The following is an 18,371-nucleotide window of genomic DNA, read 5'->3' as shown; positions in this document are numbered from 1 at the left end:
TTTTTGCGGAACGGAACAGCTGGCCCCTGATAGAACAGTACTATCCTTGTCCGTTATGCAGACTTTAATATGACATGTTCTATCTTTGAACGGAAATGGAAGGCATACGGAGTACTTTCTGTTTTTTTTTTTTTTTTGCGGATTTATTGAAATTAATGGTTCCGCATACGAAACGCCAAAAACGGAACGTAAATGGAAAAAAAAAAACGTTTGTGTGCAAGAGGCCTTAGTCTACCTTGCTTGCCATCCACTTTCCAACAACCACTACATATTCTTTTCTGTGAGACAACTGTTAGGTCAAAAGTGCCCTTTCCACTCCTTAAAATGTTCGCACGGCGGTGCTCTTTCCAAAATGGGGTCGCTTCTTGGGGTTTTTAATTTCTAGGGACCTCAGGAATTTTTTAAATGCGACATGGCACCTAAAATCTACGTCTGCCAATTCAGGCCAACAAGCAAAATCCATATTTTGCTGTTTGCATGCTGTGCGCCCATACAGCAGGCTACGAGCACATATGGGGTGTTTCCTGAATGGGGAGAAAATGGGGAACACATACTGGGGTGCATTTTCTCCTTTAACCCCTTGTGAAAGTGAAAAATTGGGGTCTGCTAGTAATTTTTCATTTTTACAAATGTGTGCTTAGAAATCCTTTAACAAGTGTTTCAGGGGCTCTATACCGGAAAAGAACTGATCAGTTGTATCCCCATGCATTCTGAATGGAGAGTAAGGGCTCTTTCACATCTGCGTTCTTTTCTTCCGGCATAGAGTTCCGTCGTCGGGGCTCTATGCCGGAAGAATCCTGATCAGTTTTATCCTAATGGATTCTGAATGGAGTGAAATCCGTTCAGGATGCATCAGGATGTCTTCAGTTCCGGACCGGAACGTTTTTTGGCCGGAGAAAATACCGCAGCATGCTGCGCTTTTTGCTCCGGCCAAAAATCCTGAACACTTGCCGCAAGGCCGGATCCGGAATGAATGCCCATTAAAAGGCATTAAGCCGGATCCGGCCTTAAGCTAAAAGTCGTTTCGGCGCATTTCCGGATCCGACGTTTAGCTTTTTCTGAATGGTTACCATGGCTGCCGGGACGCTAAAGTCCTGGCAGCCATGGTAAAGTGTAGTGGGGAGCGGAGAAGCAGCATACTTACCGTCCGTGTGGCTCCCGGGGCGCTCCAGAGTGACGTCAGGGCGCCCCACGCGCATGAATGGCATGTCATCCATGCGCATGGGGCGCTCTGACGTCATTCTGGAGCGCCCCGGGAGCCGCGCGGACTGTAAGTATACCGCTCCCCCGCTCCCCTCTCCTACTATGGCAACCAGGACTTTAATAGCGTCCTGGCTGCCATAGTAACACTGAACGCATTTTGAAGACTGATCCGTCTTCAAATGCTTTCAGTTCACTTGCGTTTTTCCGGATCCGGCGTGTAATTCCGGCAAATGGAGTACACGCCGGATCCGGACAACGCAAGTGTGAAAGAGCCGTAATCCGTTCAGTTTGCATCAAGATGTCTTCAGTTCAGTCGTTTTGACTGATCAGGCAAAAGAGAAAACCGTAGCATGCTTCAAAACTGAAGACTTGCCTGAATGCTGGATCCGGCATTTTTCCCCATGTATTAGTGCCAGATCCGGCATTCAAAATACCAGAATGCCGGATCCGTCCTTCCACAGAACGGTAAAAATGTGAAAAAAGATACAAGACGGATCCGTCTGTCCGCTTGACAAGTGGAGAGACGGATCCGTTCTTGCAATGCATTTGTGAGACGGATCCGCATCCGGATGCATCTCACAAATGCTTTCAGTCACATCCAGATCGGTGGATCCGGCGGGCAGTACCAATGACTAAACTGCTTGCCGGATCACACTGCCGCAAGTGTTAAAGTAGCTGCCGCAAGTGTGAAAGTAGCCTAAGTAAAAGCGTTTTAGTTATCGCCACATAAAGTGACACATGTCAGATTTGCTAAAAACGGCCTGGTCCTTAAGGTGAAAAATGGCAGAGTCCTGAAGGGGTTAAAGGGGTTATTGTCTCCTCTCAGACTTAGGCCTCATGCACACGACCGGTCCGCAAAAACGGGGTCCGTAGGTCCGTGATCCGTGACCGTTTTTTCGTCCGTGGGTCTTCCTTGATTTTTGGAGGATCCACGGACATGAAAAAAAAGTCGTTTTGGTGTCCGCCTGGCCGTGCGGAGCCAAACGGATCCGTCCTGAATTACAATGCAAGTCAATGGGGACGGATCCGTTTGACGTTGACACAATATGGTGCAATTGCAAACGGAGCCGTCCCCATTGACTTTCAATGTAAAGTCTGGAGTCCCTTTACTTTCACACTTGCGTTCATATAATGCAGACGGTGGCTCCGTTCAGAACGGATCCGTCTGCATTATATTGTTAAAACATTTCTAAGTGTGAAAGTAGCCTCAGACGGATCCGTCCAGACTTTACATTGAAAGTCAAAGGGGGACGGATCCGTTTGAAAATTGAGCCACAGTGTGTCATATTCAAACGGATCCGTCCCCATTGACTTAGTCTGGACGGATCCGCTTGCCTCCGCATGGCCAGGCGGACACCCGAACATAACTTGAAGCGTCCCCATCACCATGGGAACGCCTCTATGTTAGAATATACTGTCGGATATGAGCTACATCGTGAAACTCAGATCCGACAGTATATTCTAACACAGAGGCGTCCCCTCCTAATTAAAATCGCCCCCCCATCATTGGTGGCAGTGGAGACTTCATACTTACCAGCGAGCTGCAATGTCTGTGACCGGCCGGGAGCTCCTCCTACTGGTAAGTGAAAGGTCTGTGCAGCGCATTGCCTATAGCACAGACCTGTCACTTACCAGTAGGAGGAGCTCCCGGCCGGTCACAGACATCGCTGCTCGCAGGTAAGTATGAAGCTTCTACAAATTGCTAAGTAACCATGGCAACCGGGACTGCAGTAGCGTCCCGGTTGCCATGGTTACCGATCGGAGCCCCAGCGATTACACTGGGACTCCGATCGGTAGTCTCCACTGCCACCAATGATAGGGGGGGGCGATTTTAATTAGGAGGGGGAGGGAGGGGAGAGGGCCCACTGGCCACCAATGAGTTATCTACAGCGGAGGGAGGGGGGGCCCACTGGACACCAATGAGTTAACTACAGGGGAGGGAGGGGGGGCCCTCTGGACACCAATGAGTTAACTACAGGGGATGGAGGGGGGGCCCACTGGACACCAATGAGTTAACTACAGGGGAGGGAGGGGGGCCCACTGGACACCAATGAGTTAACTACAGGGGAGGGAGGGGGGGCCCACTGCTGGACACCAATGAGTTAACTACAGGGGAGGGAGGGGGGCCCCACTGGACACCAATGAGTTAACTACAGGCGGGGGGGGGGAGGGGGGGTCTGCCCCAGGCAGCAGGGGGCAGTCATGTACACAGTTTTTCAGTATATTCTAACCTGAAGCGTCCCCATCACCATGGGAACGCCTCTCTGTTAGAATATACTGTCGGATCTGAGTTTTCACGAAAACTCACCTCTGAAAAAGCTTTTATGCAGACGGATCTTCGGATCCGTCTGTATGAAAGCAACCTACGGATCACAGACACGGATGCCAATCTTGTGTGCATCCGTGTTCTTTCACGGACCCATTGACTTGAATGGGTCCGTGAACCGTTGTCCGTCAAAAAAATAGGACAGGTCTTATTTTTTTGACGGACAGGATACACGGATCACGGTCTCGGCTGCAAAACGGTGCATTTTCCGATTTTTCCACGGACCCGTTGAAAGTCAATGGGTCCGCGAAAATAAACGGCACAACGGTCGTGTGCATGAGGCCTTAGATTGCTTTTTCAGTGCTCCAGATGGCGACTGAAATGGTCTTCAATGCGACTCAGAATTGCAAAATGGCGACAAGACTTTGTAGTCTTGTCGCCATTTGCGCCTAGACCCTCTGCAGCTCTGCCTCTTTAAGAAAAGAAATGCTTTCATCCAGCAGACACACGCTGCAGAAATCTGCTGAGTAAAGATCCGCCCCTCACACGATGCGGCATAGAGGGTGGGCGTGGCTTGGGTTCCCGCTTCCAGTAGTCTGGCAAGTTTGGAGTTGAGTCTGTGCTGTGGAGCTGAGCTGCTGGACACATTTCAACTAGGGTCGCACAGTCCACGGCTGATAACGCGATCCGAGTTACCCCTATTTATTAGTGTGTTTTATAGGACTATATAGGTCCCTATGAGGTCACAAGGAGAAGCCAGAGATCGGTAAACCCTGTAAGAACTAGTATAAGCACTGGCTGTGCTGGTTTAACACCACAGTATGTCGGTGGGATCCGCTGTCCTGGTCTGCATAGCATTATATTGATTTATGATGCTATGTAACCCTTAGAGGTCTGGAATGTACTGGATAAGGGTACTTTCACACTAGCGTTATTCTTTTCCGGTATTGAAATCCGGTAAAGGGGCTCAATACCTGGGAAAAAAACGCCTCAGTTTTGTCCTAATGCAGATCGACAAGGAGAGATTGCCACCTATACTGCGCACATTCTAGAAAAGGACGGCGATGTTAGTGCACGGCTCCTTACTGACACGTGGGTGATGGGCAGAGAGAGGTTAGCTGCTCCAAAGACATGTAGTAAAGTTAAAAAGAGGGGAAATGGCACTGAAGCCGCCTATAACGGGTTAAGCACAGGCTAGTTCAGCTGCCAGAGGTGGTCCCCTGCCTTTCCCACATCTCTGCTTGCTGGCAGTGAATGGAAACCTTCAAGGTTGACATTCACAGACTGAATGTCCATGTCCAGCCACAGTTACAGTGACCCCACTGTCATGCTGGTCCCGTCAACATGTGGTTGCACCGGCGACTCTCAAGTGATTGTTTTTTTTTTTGTTTTTTGTTTTTTAAGGAGTGCAGTGGGGATAGTTTATTTTGACCCATTCTGTGTCACATATAGAAGAATACTGGTTTGAAACCCCTTAAAAAAAAAAAGCAACTCCTTAAAGGGTTTGTATACACTAATTTCTGAGACTGGCAGGACCATACTTACCTGATCCCCAGTGCTGGGTCCCGGCTCGTTTGCTCCCCAGCCCCCATTGTTTGTCTTGAGTCCCTTCATGAAAACGTCCTATTTGACGCCGTTACAGCAAATAACTAATCGCTGCTTCCCTTGCATTATGGTAAATGGGGGCAGATCTCCACTGTGGCCAGTGATTGGCTGCTGCGGCATCAAGATAAAGGTTTTCATGGAGAAATCCAAGGCAAACAGCGGAGGCCTGGAAGCGAATGAGCCAAGGCCCAGCACCTAGGGATTACCAACGCGAATCTGGCGAGTCTGACAGGTCATGGAAATGAGTGCACAACCCCTTTAACTGCGTGGGCTGTAGCTTAGAAAACCCCATGCTCCTAAGCATCCCAGCTATATTATATGTATTTTAAATTTAGCAACTAAAAATGTATAATTTTTTTTTTTTTTGTTTTGATATACCATCAAAGTCAGATAGGTGCAGGTCCCACCTCTGAGATGGCACATATATCTAGAATGGGACCTCGAGAGTGAAGGAGAGCACGCCGCGCCTGGGCAGCTTTCTCTCGGTTCATTTTATGGGAATTGTACAAAATAGTGATGCATGCCTGGCATTGTCGGGAGTCCTATCGAAATGAATGGAGAGCCCACTGCAAACACTTCTATAGGACTACCTGAAATGGCTGAACCGGTGCTTTTGCCATTTACGGCAGTCCTATAGAAATGAATGGAGGGCGACCATGGATGTGCTGTGTGCTCTCCTCTCCCTTTCTGAAGATGGGTGCCGATCCCAGAGGTAGGACACGCACCTATCTGATATTATTATTTATTATTAAAGCGCCATTCATTCCATGGCGCTGTACATATGATAAGGGGTGCACATACATAATACAGACAATTGCACGAAGCATAAACAAGACAAGTTACAGACTGGTACAGAAGGAGAGAGGGCCCTGCCCGTGAGGGCTTAGTATCTACATGGCATGGGAGAAGGACACAGTAGGAGAGGGATATTGGTGGCATATTTTAGCAATATGCCACCAGTGTCTCAAATGAGACAGCCCCTTGAAGACAAAGTCGCAGAACGGTTTTTGATGTGCTGTACGGTGTTATCATTCATAATAATGTTAAAAGATATAATTTTTACATAAATTGTAAGGTTGTTCTGGTTAAACTCACTAATACATGACTAGAGCTACTTCTTTGTATAGGGTGTATTATGAGTATAATCTGGTCATTTCAAGAGTTACAGGGCAAAAAATTTAAATTAATAAGTGTATTTAATGCTCTCAGGAACTAAGCTGCTTTCTGCCCATCAGGTGCCACCCCAGCTGCTGAAACGCTCCCGTAGAGGAAGAAGAAGAGGCCAAAAGTAGGTTAAATTGCAACAATTGCATATCAGTTAATGCTTCCTTTGCACTTTACTAGGTCTTCAAATGTTGAAAAGTCCGGTCATTTTCCATGTACAGATAATCTGGCAGATTATGGGAACCGATATCTGTCAGATCATCAGCATAGATTAGGGCTGTGTTTACATGCAGCAATCGCCTCCGCCGTATGGGAACAATTAATAGATACAGTGTTCCCTAGAAAATCATTGTTCCAAAGCAGCAGATAATTGTTTAGTCGGCACAATCTGCTGCACAGGAACAATGATGACGCGATCACAAGATGAATGATCTTTCATTGCTCATTCATTAGGTGATTGCCGACACCTTTTACACAGACAGATTATCGGGAATGAGCACAACTGTTACGCAGTGTATGGCACTGTGCTTGATAAGCTGTGAGAAGACTGCTGCACCCACCTGAGCACCTTGGATTCTTCAAAAAGCTGATTGTGGGAGTTCAAGTTGGACCAGCACTGTCCAGATATTGATAACCTATCCTGAGGATTGGCCATCTATATTGAACCCTAGGAAAACCTTCTCTGCTCTAAATCGATCAGGCAGTGTGACTGAGGAAGGGAGTATGGTACTTGTGAGCGAACAGGCTTGTAGATGTGATCGGTGACTGGGCTGCAGCTCCACTCTATCTGTAACATGTAATAGGAACAAGGAGAGGGCCGCACAAAACCTGATCTTTGAAGGGAGTTTCACACATAAGGCACGTAAAGGCCAAAAATCCTCTTTACACTACTGAATTGAGCAGACCATAGTCGGGAAGGAATCGTTCCTTCCTGACAATCGCCTGCTCATCAGTGAAGGAGACCGATCTCCTCTACAGCCTGGGGAGGAGCGATCACGAAGGCCATCACTTCTCACACTGCCATACAGAACCATTGCTTGCCGGCAGCAGAGTGCTGTTTAGATGGCACGATCTGCTGCCGACAAATGATCCAATTACCTGATGAATCGTGTTCGGCTCATTCCTCAGGTAATCGGCAGCACCTTTACGCATGCAGATTATCGAGCACTTTTTAGCGGTGATCTGCACAATGTTCAGGCAATGCACAGGGGCCTTATATAGTATCTGTTTTTCACTTAAGGTATACTTTAAAGGGGATCTGTCAGCTCCAAAACACAACCCAAACTAGAGTAAGCGCTGTATAGTGTAAGTGGTGCTGAGTCCGACTGTACGTTTCTTCTTCATGCTTACTTGTATTCGGATGCTGTGCCCCCACAAACCAGCAGTAAAATGCATTTAAAGGACTCCTCTTTGAGTCCTCTCCATTGTGTGCGTGAGTTCAGGAGTCCTGTCAATGCCTTTTAGAGGCACAGCATCAGAACGCAAGTGAGTATAAAGATAGAAATTACATAACCGGACTCGGCATCACTTACACTATACAGCACTTACCCTAGTTCTGGGGTGTTTCGGGGAAGACATTTGTTAGTATAGGTAAAATAGTAATATGTAATTCACCATGACTTCTGGATCCCCACACAATTTAGAGAAAGTAATGCCTAAAGCTCAATATGTATATAAAATAATGCACCACTGAAAATATTAGTAAAATATGTAATTCTGGTTTTTACATGCAGTGCTGCAACATGGCTTCATAGGAAAATGTTCCCATAAAACAGTTTTATAAAACAAGGCTGGAAGTGATTCTGTAATGGAGCAGTTTTTCTGCTGCCCTGATTGTATATGTTGTGCAGTATTAGGCCCCTTTCACACGAGCGAGTATTCCGCGCGGGTGCGATGCGTGAGTTGAACGCGTTGCACCCGCACTGAATTCATTTCTATGGGGCTGTTCACATGAGCAGTGATTTTCACGCATCACTTATGCGTTGCGTGAAAATCGCAGCATGCTCCTCTTTGTGCGTTGCGGTGCGATAATCCACGCAACGCAGGCCCCATAGAAGTGAATGGGGTTGCGTGAAAATCGCAAGCATCCGCAAGCAAGTGCGGATGCGGTGCGATTTTCACGCATGGGTTCTAGGTGACAGTCTATTCACTGTATTATTTTCCCTTATAACATGGTTATAATGGAAAATAATAGCATTCTGACTACAGAATACATAGTATAATAGTGCTGGAAGGGTTAAAAAAATAAAAAAGTTAACTCACCTTATCCTCTTGTTCGCGTAGTTCGTTCCCGGTCTGTTCTTTGCTAGCTGTGGGCTTGTGCTAAAGGACCTTTGATGACGTCAGATCACATGCTCCATCACCATGGTGATGGACCATGTGATTGGAGCATGTGATCTGACGTCACCACAGGTCATTCAGCCAAAGCCCACAGCTAGCAAAGAACAGACCGGGAACGAACTACGCGAACAAGAGGATAAGGTGAGTTAACTTTTTTATTTTTTTAACCCTTCCAGCACTATTATACTATGTATTCTGTAGTCAGAATGCTATTATTTTCCCTTATAACCATGTTATAAGGGAAAATAATACAATCTTCAGAACATCAATCCCAAGCCCGAACTTCTGTGACAATGTTTTGCACTCGCGCAGGAAAATTGCGCATTTTCCCGCAACGCACCCGGCTCTTATCCGGGCAAAAAACATGACGCCCGTGTGTGTGTGTGAAAGAGGCCTTATACTGCTAGACCTTAATGTTGCAGTCCTTGTGATGGAATATGACTAACACATGGAGACACTGCCTCATTATTCTGACATTTTTACACTTTGTTGTGATTCCAGTTCCCAGAGGATGGGCTCTCGTATAGAAGCTGTTCCTGCAAAATGGCCAACTATAGATCCCGCCAATGGTTTAAATGTAAGAGTTGTACCCAAGTCTCCTTTAGTGTACTCGCAGCTCTCATAGAGGAGAACATATTTTTTGTATGCACCTGCAAGTAATATATTTTAAGACCAGTGTAGGCCAGTAGTCCTTGGCCATACATGTCTAAATATAAAAGGTAATACACTGCTTTAATACTGTTTTCTTTCTTAGAAATAAAGCTTTAATAATCTGTAGTAAAGCATTAAAGGGATTCTGTCACCTCTTTTTACCCTATAGAGCTGCGGACATGCACGGCTAGATCGCCGCTATCTTTGTCTGGTTTTATTGAGTGTAAAAAATAATATATATATATATATATATATATATATATATATATATATATATATATATATATATATATATATACGGACAGCACATCCAATAGAAAAATGCAAAAATTTATTCAGCCACAGTGGCACAGTGAGGCGACGTTTCGGCTCAAAACACAGAGCCTTGCTTGAGATAGTGTTTTGAGCCGAAACGTCGCCTCACTGTGGCTGAATACATTTTTGCATTTTTCTATTGGATGTGCTGTGCGTTTCCATCTACATACTTTAGGTAAGCAGTGACAACCCTGGACATAGAGCGGGTGCTATCTCTTTCATATTGGTGCTGCCACACTTTTCCTTTTCTAAATATATATATATATATATACAGTGGAGGAAATAATTATTTGACCCCTCACTGATTTTGTAAGTTTGTCCAATGACAAAGAAATGAAAAGTCTCAGAACAGTATCATTTCAATGGTAGGTTTATTGTAACAGTGGCAGATAGCACATCAAAAGGAAAATCGAAAAAATAACTTTAAATAAAAGATAGCAACTGATTTGCATTTCATTGAGTGAAATAAGTATTTGAACCCCTACCAACCATTAAGAGTTCTGGCTCCCACAGAGTGGTTAGACACTTCTACTCAATTAGTCACCCTCATTAAGGACACCTGTCTTAACTAGTCACCTGTATAAAAGACACCTGTCCACAGAATCAATCAATCAAGCAGACTCCAAACTCTCCAACATGGGAAAGACCAAAGAGCTGTCCAAGGATGTCAGAGACAAAATTGTAGACCTGCACAAGGCTGGAATGGGCTACAAAACCATTAGCAAGAAGCTGGGAGAGAAGGTGACAACTGTTGGTGCGATTGTTCGAAAATGGAAGGAGCACAAAATGACCATCAATCGACCTCGCTCTGGGGCTCCACGCAAGATCTCACCTCGTGGGGTGTCAATGGTTCTGAGAAAGGTGAAAAAGCATCCTAGAACTACACGGAGAGGAGTTAGTTAATGACCTCAAATTAGCAGGGACCACAGTCACCAAGAAAACCATTGGAAACACATTACACCGCAATGGATTAAAATCCTGCAGGGCTCGCAAGGTCCCCCTGCTCAGGAAGGCACATGTGCAGGCCCGTCTGAAGTTTGCCAATGAACACCTGAATGATTCAGAGAGTGACTGGGAGAAGGTGCTGTGGTCTGATGAGACCAAAATAGAGCTCTTTGGCATTAACTCAACTCGCTGTGTTTGGAGGAAGAAAAATGCTGCCTATGACCCCCAAAACACCGTCCCCACCGTCAAGCATGGGGGTGGAAACATTTTGCTTTGGGGGTGTTTTTCTGCTAAGGGCACAGGACAACTTATTCGCATAAACGGGAAAATGGACGGAGCCATGTATCGTGAAATCCTGAGCGACAACCTCCTTCCCTCTGCCAGGAAACTGAAAATGGGTCGTGGATGGGTGTTCCAGCACGACAATGACCCAAAACATACAGCAAAGGCAACAAAGGAGTGGCTCAAGAAGAAGCACATTAAGGTCATGGAGTGGCCTAGTCAGTCTCCGGACCTTAATCCAATCGAAAACCTATGGAGGGAGCTCAAGCTCAGAGTTGCACAGAGACAGCCTCGAAACCTTAGGGATTTAGAGATGATCTGCAAAGAGGAGTGGACCAACATTCCTCCTAAAATGTGCGCAAACTTGGTCATCAATTACAAGAAACGTTTGACCTCTGTGCTTGCAAACAAGGGTTTTTCCACCAAGTATTAAGTCTTTTTTTGTTAGAGGGTTCAAATACTTATTTCACTCAATGAAATGCAAATCAGTTGCTATCTTTTATTTAAAGTTATTTTTTCGATTTTCCTTTTGATGTGCTATCTGCCACTGTTACAATAAACCTACCATTGAAATGATACTGTTCTGAGACTTTTCATTTCTTTGTCATTGGACAAACTTACAAAATCAGTGAGGGGTCAAATAATTATTTCCTCCACTGTATGTATATATATATATATATATATATATAGAAAAAGAAAAACCACAGGCGGCACCACCTGGCGTACAAAGTGGGTGCAAAGTCCAAGTATGGTAGCAGGTGCTTACCCAGTCGTAGAGTTGAAAAAATCGGACTGCACTCCAAACGTATCCTCAAACAATGTGTGTTTATTCACCCATATATGGCAAAGCGACGTTTCGGCTCAAACTGAGCCTTTCTCAAGCTTGAGAAAGGCTCAGTTTGAGCCGAAACGTCGCTTTGCCATATATGGGTGAATAAACACACATTGTTTGAGGATACGTTTGGAGTGCAGTCCGATTTTTTCAACTATATATATATATATATATATATATATATATATATATATATATATATATATATATATATGTACGTAATGTAAATCAGCCTGGTAAGGAGCCCAAGGGGCTGCACTAACAAGTCAGATCGTTGTAATCTCGCAATGCGCGAGTTCGTGCATGCACAGTGCCAGCATAGTGTTCCTTCTCTGTGCTGGCTTCACCCTTAGGGAAGAAACTGCGCATGCGCGAGCTCACGCACCGTGAGATTACGGCGATATGACTTTGTGAGCAAGGAGGAGATTCCTGGATACAGGTGGTGCTGGGCTCCAGAACGGTTAGTACAGCCCCTTGGGCTCCTTACCAGGCTGATTTACATATATATATATATATATATATATATATATATAATCATTTTTTACACTCAATAAAACCAGTCAGAGATATGGGACAGGTATATTGCGGACATGCTAGCGGCGATCTAGCCGTGCATGTCCGCATCTCTATAGGGTAAAAAGAGGGGACAGAATCACATAAGAAGTCAGGAGCAGTGGAAAGATTTGCATTAGTTACTTATATACAGATTTTACAGTCGATTTGCTGTGGACTTCATCCTATGCATCGCAAAGGATAAAATTGACACGATGGATATTTAAAGGGGTTTTCCAAGATTATTATTTTTTAACTGATGACCACTGCCTTCTGTCAATTCATCAAGCACAGCGCCGTACATTGTATAGCGACTGTGCTTGGTATTGTAGGTCAGCCCCATTCGCTTAAATGGGGCTGAGCTGCACCTAGGCCATGTGACTGAACGTGACCTCACTGGCCTAGGCTAAGCTGCAAGAAGGCCGTGGCGCAGCTGATCGTCGGGTGTCAGATCAGATACTGATGACTAGGGATAAGCGAATTGACTTCGGATGAAACATTCTAGTCAGTACATTCTAATACTGTACGAAGCTCCTGCTCCGTACAGTATTAGGCTCCATTCACACGTCCGCAACGTGTTTTGCGGATCCACGGAGCTGCGCATCCGCACAACGCGGAAAGCGGCAATGTGTGTTCCGCATTTTGCGGTCCGCACATTGCCGGCACTAATAGAATATGCCTGTTGTTGTCCGCAATTGCGGACAAGAATAGGACATGTTCTATTTTTTGCGGAACGGAAGTGCGGATCCGCAATTCCGGGTCCGGGCAGCACATCGTGCTGCCTCATAGGAATGAGTGGGTCCGCAATTGTGTTCCGCAAAATGCGGAACAAAATTGCGGACGTGTGAATGGAGCCTTAGAATGAAGTTTTATGTGAATCGACTTTGGATGTTTCATCCAAAGTTGATTCGCTCATCCCTACTGATGACCTATCCAGAGGAGAGGTCATAAGTTAAAAAATCCCGGAAAACGCCTTTTAAATGCATGTCACAATTTCCTCACTCATTCCTTGCAGATTTTAATGAAGCATGTGGATGAGATTTAAAAATCCTGCAGAATTTTTACCCGCATATCTGAGATGAAAGATCCACAGTGCGTACACCCCATGTGGACACACCCAAACCATATCTGAGCCCAATGAAAGTCATGGACTCTGCTTCCGATTTGATAGTAAAAGGACATAGAGGAAACGTAGTCTTATTTTTCTATAATATTCAAGTACTTTTTTTTTTTTTTCGCCTAAAGTGTCAACCCTTTAATCTTTTACAGGCTGAACGTCCCATTATCCGCCAGAACCGCCCTGGTCGACCAGCCAAGAACAGACGACGGAGGATCATTTAGAATAATGTAACCATGCTCGTTCTTAGCACCGTATCCGACAGACCGGTGTCTGTTCATCTACACCTCAGAGGCACTTCCCTGCTCCACATTTGTCTCGTCAGTACAGCCGGCTCCTCTCCAGTGTGGGCTTAGGCCCGGCCCACTCCATTCACAGCGCTTGGGATCTTTGTATGAGATTTAAAACACTAGACATATATCCTTTGAGATATTATAGCTCCCCCTTTTTTCTGTAAGAGGGCAAGGGGTGGCATATCTGTGCGGTTTTCCAGGGTGTTGAGGTAGGAGCAGACCATTATCCCCACTTCTAAATTCTCGTTTGTATATAGTAATATTTGTAGTTTTACGACAAGAAATGGGCTCTGAAGAAACACTGTAATCAGGTCTAGATGCCTAGTGGCCCCAAACTGGTGTTGGTCTAAAGGTCCCAGCATACTTTGCCAGCCATATCACTAATGATGTGTACTGGGACTTGTGTAACCCAAGTGGAGGACCACTAGATGCTGGTATCTACTCGCTAGAAAATCCATGAACCATCAAGTGATTCTGATAGGCTCCTAAAAGCACAATCTACACGATCACATCCTCTCACGTGCTGTTCCTTTGTCCATTACATTAATTTATTTATTCTCTGTTTTATGTAAATGTTTTTCTCCTATCCGTTCTACATTCTGGTACTTTTGGTTTGGAAGTGTAAAATGCTAAAACGGTCATTGTCCTGGTCACTAATGCACATGTCACAGGTTTTGTAGGTTTTCTGGTTTCTCACTTGTACTCCATTTCACCTTGCAGCACCTTTAAGGTCTCGTACATACAATATACGTACATTTTACTATCTGTATACAACCTCCATAGACTTCATTGCAGAGGTCCGCACACAGCGCCGCCTCTCCAGTGAACTCCAGTCGGGAAGTGGCTTTTGTGAATCTGTAAAATGGGGTTCACAAAACCCTCATTTTCCAGCTAGGTGAAGCAGTGGGATCCCCAACTCTCAAGCATTTCCTCTGGATTTGACATAAATCCTTAAGATACGAATAACCCTTGGACTACTGGAGGTCTCTACTTTTTCTGGCAAAGTTGCTGTTTTAATGGTTAGGGCCCAACTCTCCCATCGAAACCATTTATCAGATGCCGGGCTGTTTGTACAGAGCATGGAAATAACACGCGTTTTAAGACATTAGCTGATACATCATCTGCATCCACTAAATGAGAATTCCTACATTATATAGAAGGGAGTCACATATATTACAAGTGACCCCTGCACAATATCTGACCAGTTATCGCTAAATATCGGATCCAATATACTGTCTTGCATATAAACATTTTAACAGCGCACTTTTTAATCTGTGTCTAATGATGAACTAGGCGGCATGAAATGTAATGCCACAACGGCAAATAACCGTATATAGGAGTAATGATCGTAAGTATCACATGCAAACGACATAATCGGTCTCTTATTCTTTATATCCTGGTAACTGGTGTGTTATCAAGTGTTCTCTGCGGGCAGTAGCGAGAAGATGATTAGCTGAGAATTAAGGTATTTTTATAGGTAATTTTTATAAATGTATGCTATAGGAGGGTAACAGAGGACCTGTCATGTCTTCTGACAATTCAGATTTAGTAAATACTTGTATTCCCCATTAACTCACAAGAATCGGGGCAAAAAAGGTAATTACGACTTCACTGTCTGAATAGACACTACCTGTTCACACTGAGATTTTGGTGCACTTTCTGAGTGGAATCCGCACCAAAAATCTCCTCTAAACAGCCCCCCCCCATTCATAATCGGAAGCAGCACTTTTTCCAAGTGAAAAAAAAAAAAAAAAAAAAAAAAAGCAGCAGTATCATCATCATCATCATCATCATCATCATCATCATGCCCTATCTTGGCCTCTCTGAATCTCCCATTGAGCTTAATGGGAAGTGGCAGAAAACACTCAGTATGCGTCCGCACCAAAAAACACAAGCTGAAATGCAGATATGCATTGGAGTGTAACCCCCATCCCACCTTCCCCCAAGAAAAACGGTGCAAAAAAAAAGTGGGCCAAAAAAAAAAAAACGCTTTTAAATTCAGCGTGTATTCCAAATCCATCATTCAGGTTTCCTGATGCAGTTTTAGAAGCTAAAACCACAGAATTTGTTTCCGTAATAAATTCTCGCCTCTTAGGACAATCTGAATGATAACGCCCAGTTGGCAATTTAGTCCTGCATTTCTAGGAAGGATAAAAAAAAGTCCAGGATTCTTATTTCACAGGAAATACAAGTAGTCCCTAAGGCTACTTTCACACTGGCGTTTCTGGGTCCGCTTGCGAGATCCGTTTCAGGGCTCTCACAAGCGACCCAAAACGGATCAGTTCAGCCCCAATGCATTCTGAATGGATAAGGATTCGTTCAGAATGCATCAATTTGGCTGCGTTTGGTCTCCGTTGCACTTTTGAGGCGGACACTAAAACGCAGCTTGCAGCGTTTTAGTGTCCGACTGATAATGCAGAGCCAAACTGATCCGCCCTGACTTACAATGTAAGTCAATAAGGACGGATCCGTTTTTCACCGACACAAATGGTGCAATTGACTTTCAATGTGAGTCAAGACGGATCCGTTTTGACGTAGACTTTCTTTTTAATGAATAATGCAAACGGATCCGTTATGAACGGATACAAGCGTTTGGATTATTTGTGCGGTTCCGTCTGTGCAGATACAAGACGGAACCGTACCAATACGCAAGTGTGAAAGTAGCCCAAGACAGATCTGGAGAGCCAAGAGGCCTCTTTTATAGTTGCACATCTAGTCATTTACTATTGTCATACCTGTAAATCAGTGACAAGATGGTGATGGGCCTGGAGAGAACATTTAGAAAAACCTAGCACCGTGTTATTTCCTCTTTTCCATTTGACCATTCTACATGTACAACAATGTTATGTAATATATGTAGCTAGGATTGGCATGGCGGCACTGCTCCAAAATCTAGATTTTCTAGTGATAACATCTCTTGCATTATCAATCACCAGATGCTTCATGGGCTTGTTCCTCAGTGTCCACCAAAGTGGCAATTGCTAAACTACCTAGTGAAGACTGGGAAGTGTTTTATTCCTTCGTTGCGTCTTCTCCTGCTGGACAGATCCTAAGATGCATTTTACCTGCACAGGATTTTAAGATTTGCTGGGAGTAGTGATTTGGGCTTCACTCTATGGGTTGATGCTGTCACTTTTTGGGTTTAGAGACAACTAAACGTTTTACCATCCCTCAAATCACAACTGACACAAGGTGCAGCTGCAGTCTAAGGCCCCTTTCACACAAGCGAGTTTTCCGCGCGGGTGCGAAGCGTGACGTGTACGCATAGAACCCGCACTGAATCCTGACCAATTCATTTCAATGGGTCTGTGTACATGATGTGCATCATTTCTGCGTTGCGTGAAAAACGCAGCATCTTCAATATTCTGCGTTTCGCGCAGCCCTGGCACCATAGAAGTGAATGGGGCTTCAGTGAAAAACACATCGCATGCGGATGCAGTGCGTTTTTCACTGATAGTTGCTAGGAAATGGTGTTTGTAAACCTTATCACGCGCGTGAAAAACGCATCAAAACGCATTGCACTCACGCGGAAAAAACTGAACACCATTGCAGACAAAACGGACTGAACTTGCTTGCAAAATGGTGCACTCTGAACGCATCCGGACCTAATCCGTCACGCTCGTGTGAAAGAGACCTAAGGGATGAGACAGAAATGTTGTCACTCTGTAGCAATAGGTCTCCAGAGAAGGTATCCATTTTTCAGAGACCAGCAATCTGATAAGGCCATGTGCATGAGGCCTTATAATGTATTTTAGCTAATACAGACCGGCCTTTATGTATTTTAACAAAGAAACGTGTAACAATTTAGCTGTTTATGCATATGGACCATCTCAAGGATGAGAGATTGGATGTTTGATGCCCTCACTGACAGATGGTCTCATAGCTCCACCAGGACAAGCCCCCCCCCCTAGCATTTGGACCTTCACCAGTCAGACTATTATCCAGTTTAGGTCTCATGCACATGACAGGATGTATTTTGCAGTCCGCGAGCTTGGATACAGTCTGTGTTGCATCCACATTTTTTTGCAGACCCTTTGACTTCAGTGGTCCACATTTTGCAGCCAAGTGTAGGACATGTTCTACACATGGATTATCTGTGTGCTTTCTGCAACCGTATGTCCTTTCTGCAAAAAGATAGAATAGGTCCGCAAAATGCGGACCACGGACCCATTGAAGGAAACAAAATTACAGACTGAACACAGACCACATACGTATTTTGAGGATCCACGGTTTGCAGACCATGAGGCCTTATGCAGAGGTGATGGACCTTTTCACTGCTGTGATGCACTGGGTCTTCTATAAAGATTTTTGCTTATGTAATCTTACAGTGAATTTTTTTTCTTTGACCCTCCCTCCCCCAGCATTAATCCAAAAATATTGTTTAGTCCTAGCAGTACCAGCGCAATGTACAAGATGGTGTTGGACTATATCCCATGCACATATGCATGTACACAGTAGTAATATGTACGTGATGTTCATAGTATTGGGTATTGTGACCACAGTGCCACCTTTTCACTGAAACTTTGGATAAAGGCAGGCTGCATGGCTGGCGAGAGGGTGTACACGGTCAGTCAACATATAAAGGGGAATTGGGACCCTATTTTGGTTTTTCTCTCTCTCTGTGATTTGCTTGTCTTTTGCAGTGATTTGTTTTGGGTTTTTACTGTACTCGTTTGTTAATTTGCTTTATTGGGTTCATTTTGCAGTTGTTTAAATTGAAGGCTGGGTTCACATCACATCACTGTTTCGATCCTTAATTTTGATGCCTCCCTTACGCTCATTTTGCATCCATTTTAGCCAATTCTG

The 18,371-nt window shown here is 44.6% G+C and overlaps 1 protein-coding gene across 2 annotated transcripts in view; it reads left to right on the top strand.

Moving 5' to 3' along the window:
- The window catches only part of MBD6 (methyl-CpG binding domain protein 6), a 70,155-nt gene extending 54,292 nt beyond the window's left edge, over positions 1-15,863 (top strand). For both annotated transcript variants that reach the window (XM_044286905.1, XM_044286906.1), the window contains exons 11-13: positions 6,310-6,362; positions 9,080-9,155; positions 13,425-15,863. In XM_044286905.1, the coding sequence (XP_044142840.1) occupies positions 6,310-6,362; positions 9,080-9,155; positions 13,425-13,496 (201 nt within the window). In that variant the 3' untranslated portion in view covers positions 13,497-15,863. The remainder of the gene's footprint in view (positions 1-6,309; positions 6,363-9,079; positions 9,156-13,424) is intronic.
- The last annotated feature ends 2,508 nt before the right edge of the window (positions 15,864-18,371 follow it).

Source organism: Bufo gargarizans, chromosome 3, assembly GCF_014858855.1.
Source record: "Bufo gargarizans isolate SCDJY-AF-19 chromosome 3, ASM1485885v1, whole genome shotgun sequence".
Taxonomy (NCBI): Eukaryota; Metazoa; Chordata; class Amphibia; order Anura; family Bufonidae; genus Bufo; species Bufo gargarizans.
Note: the sequence above shows the minus strand (reverse complement) of the source record. Positions and strands in the feature narration are given on the sequence as shown.